This window comes from Nicotiana tabacum, chromosome 11 (assembly GCF_000715075.1).
Source record: "Nicotiana tabacum cultivar K326 chromosome 11, ASM71507v2, whole genome shotgun sequence".
Classification (NCBI taxonomy): domain Eukaryota; kingdom Viridiplantae; phylum Streptophyta; class Magnoliopsida; order Solanales; family Solanaceae; genus Nicotiana; species Nicotiana tabacum.
In genome coordinates, this window is record NC_134090.1 from 18848255 (window position 1) to 18858112 (window position 9858).

The following is a 9858-nucleotide window of genomic DNA, read 5'->3' on the forward strand; positions in this document are numbered from 1 at the left end:
CCATGATAAGCATTCACACAGAAACTTTTGTTCGAATTTAAAGATGTGTTTGCTTGGTCTTACGATGACATGCCAGGATTAAGTATCGATTTGGTGGTCCATAAGCTGCCAACTTACCCTGATTATCCCCCTGTCTAGCAAAAGTAAAGGAAGTTCAAAACTAATATCGGTGATAAGATCAAAGAGGAGGTCACCAAACAGTTGAAGGCGGGGGTGATCTGAGTGGTCCGGTACACCACCTGGTTAACTAATATGGTTCCTATACCAAAGAAGGATGGGAAGACTCGAGTGTGTATTGACTACTGAGATCTGAACAAAGAAAGTCCCAAGGACAACTTTCCTTTGCCAAACATCCACATCCTTGTTGATAACTGTGCCAAACATGAGATACAATCTTTCGTGGATTGTTATGCAGGATATCATCGGGTGTTGATGGATGAAGAGGATGCAGAAAAGATAGCCTTCACCATACCCTGGGGCACCTATTGTTACAGGGTCATGCCTTTTCGTCTGAAGAATGCCGGGGCAACTTACATAAGAGCCATGACTACCATTTTCCATGACATGATGCACCAGGAAATCAAGGTGTATGTGGACGATGTGATCATCAAATCCAGAACACAGGATGACCATGTTCGAGACCTGAGAAAGTTTTTTGAGTGGTTGCATAAGTATGATTTGAAGCTGAATACGGCTAAATGTGCATTTGGGGTTCTGTCTGGAAAACTCTTAGGATTTATAGTCAGTCGGAGGGGCATCGAGTTAGATCCAACGAAAATAAAGTCTATTCGGGATTTGCCTCCTCCGAAAACCAAGAAAGAGGTTATGAGCCTTATAAGAAGGTTGAATTACATCAGCCGATTCATTGCTCAGTTGACTTCCATATGTGAGCCCATCTTCAAGCTGTTGAAGAAAGATGCAGCAATTAAATGGATAGACGAGTGTCAATAGGCCTTTGACAAAATCAAAGAATATCTGTAAAATCCGCCGGTCTTAGTTCCACCCGAACATGGAAGACCTTTGTTTTTGTATTTGACAGTCTTGGAGAATTCTTTCGGCTGTATCCTTGGGCAACATGATGTGACTGGGAAGAAAGAGCAGGAAATCTACTATTTGAGTAAAAAGTTCACAAGCTATGAAGCTAAATATACCTTGTTGGAAAGGACTTCCTGCGCCTTAACTTGGGTCGCCCAAAAGCTTAGGCATTACTTGTTGGCCTACACTACTTACCTCATCACCAGGCTGTATCCTTTAAAGTACATATTCCAGAAGCCGATGCCCACAAAGAGGTTAGCAAAATGGCAGATCTTGCTCACTGAATTTGACATAGTCCATGTCACCCGCACGACAATGAAAGCTCAGGCTCTAGCAGATCACCTAACTGAAAACCCTGTTGATGATGAATATCAGCCCTTGAATGCTTACTTCCCGGACGAGGAGGTGAATTCAGTTGGGGTAATATCAGAAGACACCAATTTTTGGAAAATGTTCTTCGATGGAGCTGTGAACGCAAAAAGTGTCGGGATTGAGGCAATTTTGATCTCACCCACTGGTCAACACTATCCAGCTACAGCTCAGCTTCGGTTTTCCTACACAAACAACATTGCCGAGTATGATGCATGCATTATGGGTATGAATATGGCAATCGACCAATATGTTGAAGAACTATTGATCATGGGAGATTCGGACTTGATTATCCAACAAGCTCAGGGTGAATGGGAAACCCAAGATGTCAAGCTTATTCCATACAGGCAACATGTGGAGGATCTTAGTAAACGGTTCAAGTCAGTCGAGTTCAGGTACATTCCTCGTTTTCACAATGAGTTGGCCAATGCACTCACTACTTTGGCGTCGATGTTGCCCTATCCAGGCAATCTCCACATTGACCCATTGGAAATCCAAATCCGAGAAAGGCATGGTTACTTCAATACAGTTGAGGCAGAACCGGATTTTCAGCCATGGTATCCTGATATCAAGAGATTTCTGAAAACTAAAGAATATCCTGACCAAGCCAGTGGAGACCAAAAGAGAACTATTAGATGACTTGCAAGTGGTTTCTTCTTGAGCGGTAAGGTCTTATACAAAATGACTCCAGATCTCAACTTGTTAAGATGTGTTGACGCCGATGAGGCCAGAAGAATCATGTATGAAGTGCACGCAGGAGTGTGTGGACCCCACATGAACGAGTATGTTTTGGCAAAGAAGATCCTTCGAGCAGGCTATTATTGGATGACTATGGAAAAGGATTGCTTCAGTTTTTTCCAAAAATGTCATCAGTGTCAGGTGCACGGTGGTCTGATCCATGCACCACCTACATAACTGCATCCTATGTCAGCACCTTGGCCATTTGTTGCCTGGGGTATAGACGTCATTGGGCCGATCGAGCCAAAAACCTCAAATGGACATAGGTTCATATTGGTCGCCATCGACTACTTCACAAAGTGGGTTGAAGCAATTACTCTCAAATATGTCACTAAGAAAGCGGTGGTAGACTTCGTGCACTCCAATATCATATGTCGTTTTGGTATTCCTGCAACTATAATTACGGATAATGCTGCGAACTTGAATAGTCATTTGATGAGGGAGATATGCGAACAATTCAAGATCACGCATCAGAACTCCACCCCTTATCTGCCCAAAGCTAATGGTGCCGTTGAAGCAACAAACAAGAACATCAAGAAGATTCTTAGAAAGATGATCCAAAGTTCCAGGCAATGGCATGAAAAGTTGTCGTTTGCATTATTGGGATACCACACAACTGTGCGCACATCAGTCGGAGCAACCCCGTATCTTTTGGTTTATGGCACTGAAGTCGTAATACCCGCCGAGGTTGAAATTCCATCCCTTCGAATCATTGTTGAAGCTGAAATTGAGGATAGTGAGCGGGTCAAAACCCGTCTAGAACAATTAACTCTGATCGATGAAAAGCGAATGGCCGTAGTCTGCCACGGGCAGTTGTATCAACAAAGAATGGCCCGTGCCTACAACAAGAAAGTGCGGCCTAGAAACTTTAAAGTGGGGCAATTCGTTTTGAGGCGTATTCTCCCTCACCCCCAGGAAGCAAAAGGAAAGTTCGCTCCTAATTGGAAGGGCCCATACATTATCAAAAAATTATTGTCAAAAGGGGCCTTATACCTGGGAGACATCGAAGGGAATGACCCGAAACAGTTGTAAATGCAGATGCAGTCAAAAGGTATTATGTCTAATCTTACTGCAGCAACAACATTATCCGATTGGGATGACAAAGACTTTCATTCTCGTTACCCCAAACACTCCAATCCTTTGATAACCCTTTGAGCTGGTTACCTTTCTTTCATTACCCTCTTTGGAACTGGAAAACGTTTGTAAAAAAGAGAAAAAAACAAAACAAAATAGAAAAATAAAAGAAAGTCAAAAACAAAGTTCTCTGAACTACGTTCGACTTGATTCCGAAAGGATACATAGGAAGCCTCTCTCTGGGGTTCAGTCACACCAAAACAAAAATCCAATTTCTCCCAAAAATGAAATTGGGGCAGATATTATAATTGGTTAGGTGATAATCCCGCTTGAATGGTTCCAAAGTTGTAATTTGATCCAGATTCTTTTTACCTAAACCTTGTTCAAAGTCCTTCCAATCAATCAGTGAAAGGTGTTCAAATCGAAGAAAGCAGTTGTTTGGATCCGATGCAATCAAGATGAGAGAAATAAAATGAGAGTCTTATTGGTGAAAACCCAAGGGCACCTTAAGCGATGGTGAGCAGAGAAACTGAAAAATTAGAGAGACTTGTTAGTGAAAACTCGCAAAGAGCACTATAAGGCGATAGTGAGAAGAGAAATGAGAGAGGTCGATTGGTGAAAACCCGCAAAGGGCGTCGTTGATCGAAAAGAGAGAATCCTTTGCAACCATTAGCACTGAAAGAGTCCTGGCAAGGTTTCTTGATTTTAAAATACGGTTCATCATGGGTTTATGAAAGATGGATAGTTACACGGATCGGGTATCCAATCCAAGAATGTCATGTCTATTGAAGTCTGTATGCACTCCAGATAAGTTCTTCTTCCCCTCTCCGAAAAGGACACTTCTCTTTAAATTCATTTTCCCTGTCCTTTGCTTATTTTTCTTTGAATCCCTTTTGGTTTGATTTTTCTCTGAAAGCTAATATAAAGAAAAGATGGCAAGATTGGTTTATAGGTTTCTGCTTAACAAAAGCCAAATCTAAAGAAAAGCACCCAGCCTCAGCGGGAGCATCAAGTCGATCCCGACTGGCCATGATGGCCGATGCTCTGAAGTCAAAATTATTGAAAATGAAAGAAATCCAAAGTCAAATACCCATAGAGGCAGAATAAGATAAAAGGTCCAAAGCCCCACACGGGTGAACCGTCATGTGAAATTTTGGAAAGTTGAGTTCCTCGGTTGTAGAAGAAAGATCAATCTTCAGAAAGCCAACAAGCAATAGAGGTTCTCGCCAAAGAGATGGGCCGAGATCAAGTGATCAAAATAATCAAGGCCACAAAACCAACCACCGTTTCAAACTAACAATTGTTCTTTACTTGAAAACTTGAAGCAGGTGCAACCCAAAACAACCGTGCAAGAAGCAGGAGCAACCAAAAAAGAAATGCGCAAGTGTTAGAAACAACTTTGCAGCAACGATCCATAAAGAGGGAAGTTCCCTCCGAAATTCTTTCCTGCATTCATTCATTTTATTAAAAAAAAGAAAGAAGAAAGGAGAAAACAAAATAAAAAAGAGATAAGAAGAAAAATTCAAAAAAAAATGGTAGCTTAGGATCCCCAATCTCAATTTTTACGCTTTGCCAACGTAGGGTCTCCACTCCCTAGTTGAGATTATTTTAGACATAGGATCTCCACTTCCTAGTCGCTTTTTGCCAACATAGGGTCTCCACTCCCTAGTTGAGATTATTTTAGACATAGGGTCTCCACTCCCTAGTCGCCTTTTGCCAACATAGGGTCTCCACTCCCTAGTTGAGTTTATTTTAGACATAGGGTCTCCACTCCCTAGTCGCCTTTTGCCAACATAGGGTCTCTCCCTAGTCGCCTTTTGCCAACATAGGGTCTCTCCCTAGTCGCCTTTTGCCAACATAGGGTCTCCACTCCGTAGTTGAGTTTATTTTAGACATAGGGTCTCCATTCCCTAGTCTCCTTTTGCCAACATAGGGTCTCTAATCCCTAGTTGAGATTATTTTAGACATAGGGTCTCCACTCCCTAGTCGCCTTTTGCCAACATAGGGTCTCCACTCCCTAGTTGACATTATTTTAGACATAGGGTCTCCACTCCCTAGTTGAGATTATTTTAGACATAGGGTCTCCACTCCTTAGTAGCCTTTTGTTAACATAGGGTCTCCACTCCCTAGTTGAGATTATTTTGGACAAGGGTCTCCATTCCCTAGTCGCCCTTTGCCAACACAGGGTCTCCACTCCCTAGTTGAGATTAGGGCTCCACTTACCAATTCCTTTTTCTCAGGATACACAATCCTGATTTTATTGCTTTCAATAAAAATTAGTTTATATTTCGTTACAATAACTCACGAAATTTTCCTAGTGAAAATTGGGGCAGAAAAATTTCGTTCGTTTGTTTGTTTTGGTGCCTGAACAGGTTTTTTACCATGAGGCACGAGGTTTGAGATGACCAAAAGAAGAAGTCTCAACCCAAATAAAAGAAAAGAAGTAATAAAAAAAGAAGTTGAACTCTGAGTGTAGAAGCGGAGAAAAGATGCAGATTGCTCAAGCTATGGTTGAAGTCACAAGCTTCATATGTCCCGCCTTGATCCGAAAGCTGAAGAAGAATGAATCAGCGATTGCAGCTGACGAGCATCAAGATTCAGATTAGAGTCCGCACGAAGAATCAACCAAGACTCAAGATCAAGCTTAGAAGACTTATAAATAGGAATCTTATAACTCGTAGTTGATAGGATTAACTAGTTTAGCTTTTTATCTTTTATTTTGGTGTAGTAAGGAGCTCAGCAAGCAGAAACAACAGCAACAGCAGTGAAATCACAGTTTTCCGGTAGTCCCAGCTACCAAAACTTCCAGAACTACACTGACCTGCTTCCTTTATAGCCAAGGATATGTAGGCAACCTCTAAAGCAAGGTTCGGTCAGGCTCTTTCAAAAATGCTTCTCATGGAGTCTCAAACGGGCAAAAATCCCTCATAATTGCTCATTTTATCTTTGCACGAAAACCCATCGTGTTTTCGAGCAAAGAGGGGCAGCTGTGAGCATGTGATTTTTGCCCTATATAAAATACTCCTATAAAAATCAAGAAAATAGATTTTTTCTTAATTATTTGACATTTTTAGGAATTTTTTTTGTAGATTTTTATTAATTGTTTGCATTTCTATGCATGTTTAATTTTATTTTTAAATCATGAAAAATACCAAAATATCATGCATTGCATTTAGGATTTGTTTTTATATTTTTTTAGGATTAATCAGTAATTATTTGCTTTATAAAAATTTGAAAATCACAAAAATAGCTCATTTTTACATTTTTTTCTTTTAATTTTAGTTTATTCATTTTTCTCTTTTAATTTAAATTTAAGTGATGTTTATAATTTTTTATAATTAGTTAATTATTTCAATTTCATATTTTTAGATAATTTAGGATTTTTAATCATTAGGATTTTTAATTAAAAAATAAGAAGAAAAGAAAAGGAATCTTGAAATAAAAGAAAGAATTGAATAGGGATTTATTTTTGTGAAATTGGGCCAATTTCTATACATATAGTCCAACCCAAGTCCGGTCCCAAACCCTTTTGACCCAAGCCCAAACCCTGCAAACCCGGTCTGACTCACCTTCGCCCAAAACGATGTAGTTGCACTTCAAAACTACGTCGTTTCACTCATTCCCTCCCCCCATTAAACGACCAAACGTATCCATGTCTTCATTTAATCCCTTTAGGTTAAACCTAATCCCATTTTTCTCTCAACGCCATAGCTCCGCCGCCCGGAAATTGCCCCACGGCAGCGGAGCACCTCCAAATGCCTCCAAATCTTAACCCTACAACCTCCGCCATCTCCTCGTCCTTGTCCCACCATCGATTTCCCCAAAAGATCACCCAATCCTTCCGAATTATAGATCCAAAAATTAAAAATCCAAACTTTTTTCTTTTTCCAAAGCTTTTCGGATTAAACCTTCAATCCATAGTAAATACCTCGTGAATTCCCCAGTTTCTTCAACAAGATAACTTTGTTTGAATATCAAAAAATCCCTTTCTCATGGATTTGTTCAAATTTTGGGAAATTAGCTTTTAACCGCTTCAATTTCTTCGAGCCTCTACTTCGCTTCTTTTTGGCAAACGATGAGGATTGCTACATGAATCATTAGCCATGAACGAAAATTCGCTAATATTCGTGTTGCAATTCTCACCGTTTGGTCGAGATTTTGGTTCACCAGAGTTCGAATTGGAGTCGTCATTGTTCTCGAATATTCTAAGGCTTAATTGCTATACCCCCTTTTCCCTTTTTCTATAAGTTCAATTACTAGTCAATAGCTCAAATCTCTTCTCCCTTTTCTGTTAATTCTGTAGGTTAAATTAGAGTTTTGGGCATTTTGTTAATTAATCGTTGATTTAGCTTTAGTTTTCACTTTTTTCTTTCAATATGTTCTTGTGAGAAGTTTTGACTACCGTTTGATTTAAAACGGGGTTTGAAAGATTAATTTTGGAGACCTTAAGGGTTTGATTGGGATTTAATTCAGGGGGTCCAAAGCTGGTTTGGCCTGATAGGTTCTAGGAAGGTTCCGGGAGGGGCTATTAGGTAATCAAACCACCAGAGTTTGGGTCAAATAGGTAAAATTACAATATTCAGTGATTGGAAGGTTAAAATTGGGATTTGTATGGGGTGAATATCAAAATGTTCTGGATTGTGTACAGTTGTCCTTATCCTTGTGATGAAAATACTGATTGGGTGAGAAAATGATGGACAGCTGTAAAAAAGGGGCTGTACTATTCTGAATTTTCAAAATTTAGGGTAGGATATTCCTTTTGGATGCCATTTTTGGATACCATATATATAGAAAGCACTCACTCACATAAAAAAGGGATCAACCTCTCTTTCAGCACAAAAGGCTTTAAAAGAAGAAATACATGATCAAAATAAAAAAAAGGCATAATAGATTGAGCTATTATCATGACTAGTCCTTTCTTCTGTTGATTTTTTAAAAGAAACTTGGAAGAAATCTTTTCTTTGAAATTTCTGGTTCAAGTTTGGGTCTATTTGAAGCTGTTAGTGCTGTTGTTGGGCTGTCATCTCTCATTCATTGCTGAAATCCTTGCTTTCTTTGTTCTTTGCTGTTATCCAGGTATTCTCATCAGCCTCGAAGAGACAAAAATGGAAATGTAGCCTTTGTTTTCTTTTTTGGAATATGAACTCAGATCCTCCCTCTTCTTTTCTCTATTTGCTTTTTCTTTCTGTTGTTCTTCCTTTTCTGGATTCAAGTTCCTTTCTCAAGTTGTGATTAAATGTTGTTGGTATGGTTGTACTACTCTATGATGCATGTAAGGTTTGAGTGTTAACGTGTAGGCTAGTGTAAGGACTTCATGAATGGTATAATGGTAGGAAGTTTTGAATCGATTTATCTTGAGTATGTTTGTGTTTATCAAATGACCTTACTTGCTGATTGTTATTGTGAATTGGTTTGAATACTTGGTTGATTTAATATCTAAACATGTATAATTCTGAGTTTAAATCGTGTGCTTCTAAGTCTAAATGTTGTCACTGTTGATTATATGGTGTTATAAATGGCTAAATCTAGATACATGTGTGACAACTTCAAGCATGTTAAGTTTTTTTTTCTTTCTTTTTCTAGAAACTGTCGGAGAAGTGCAGCTCAAAATGCTGAGCATAACGCCATGTTTTGGCAAATTTGACCATTAATTGGTCCGATTAGCAAAGTTGAGATTAATAGTGGAGTAAGAGCATGTTTGATAGATTCAGGAGCAGCTTAGACTTTATTTCCATTTTAAATTGTTTACTTGTTGGATATTATATTGCTGTAATTAAATGATCATTTGTTCCTCATGAATATTTGAATGCATTGGTGTAAAGCTTTTATTTTATTTATTGTATGAGTTTTTTGGTTCAGACATTAACTTGGCAAATTATACCCTCAACGTTTGGGCTGGGATCAAAGCCAGGCCAGTTCATTAAGGCCCAAATTTGGACTTTTAGAGTCCATAAGCCTGCATTCGATTGAACATGAATTGCAACATGCCTCGTCACTTATACATGCAGACTGTGTTGGGCATTTGGGCTGTCCTTTAGCCCTTTTTCGTTTTCATTATAATCCATTGGCTGAGATTAATTTCATTTTTATTCAATCAACGTGTGGTATCTCCTTGACCCATTCATTGTCAAAATCGTGAACTTAGGAAAAAATAATTAATCATGAGTAACTGTAGTTTGATTTTAGACGCGCAATTAAATTATTACAACTACGGATACGACTCCCGTGACGTGGTTGTGATAACTAGTTTTAATTTAGTTTAAAATTGGAATACCTTTAGTTTGCCTTTAAAATATTTATAATTTTTTTTTCAAAATAACTTGAGGTGTGCCATGCTTTAAATCTATAACACATGGCCCTCACAAATTTAGATTAAATAATTTGGGGTGTGCCATACACAAATAAAATTCTTTAAATTATGGCCCTCATAACCTTAATTAAAATTTGTGAATTTGAGGTGTGCCATGATAAACAAAACCCCTAAGTCCATGGCCCTCGTATAATTAGTAATAACTCTTTAAGATCGAGGTATGCCATTATTAAATTTTCCATGGCCATCGCAAACCTCTTATTAATTTGAACCATCGTAGTTTGCTTTAGGCCCGATTTAGATTAGTATTGCGATTATATATATACGATCGC

General features: G+C 38.8%; 1 protein-coding gene and 1 long non-coding RNA gene across 2 annotated transcripts; both read left to right on the plus strand.

Annotated features, from left to right (window-relative positions):
- Positions 1-1350: 1350 nt before the first annotated feature.
- Positions 1351-7529, plus strand: LOC142165759 (uncharacterized). Its single transcript, XM_075224131.1, has 2 exons — positions 1351-1961; positions 7520-7529. The coding sequence occupies exons 1-2, from the start codon at positions 1351-1353 to the stop codon at positions 7527-7529; spliced, it is 621 nt and encodes a 206-aa protein (XP_075080232.1).
- A 506-nt stretch (positions 7530-8035) lies between these two features.
- On the plus strand, positions 8036-9053 carry LOC107786158 (uncharacterized). Its single transcript, XR_001648080.2, has 2 exons — positions 8036-8292; positions 8800-9053. It is a non-coding gene; the product is annotated as an uncharacterized LOC107786158 (long non-coding RNA).
- The last annotated feature ends 805 nt before the right edge of the window (positions 9054-9858 follow it).

Coding starts and splice junctions, on each gene's coding strand:
- LOC142165759 (XM_075224131.1), top strand. CDS start 1,351: ATGAAAGCTCAGGCTCTAGCAGATCACCTAACTGAAAACCCTGTTGAT.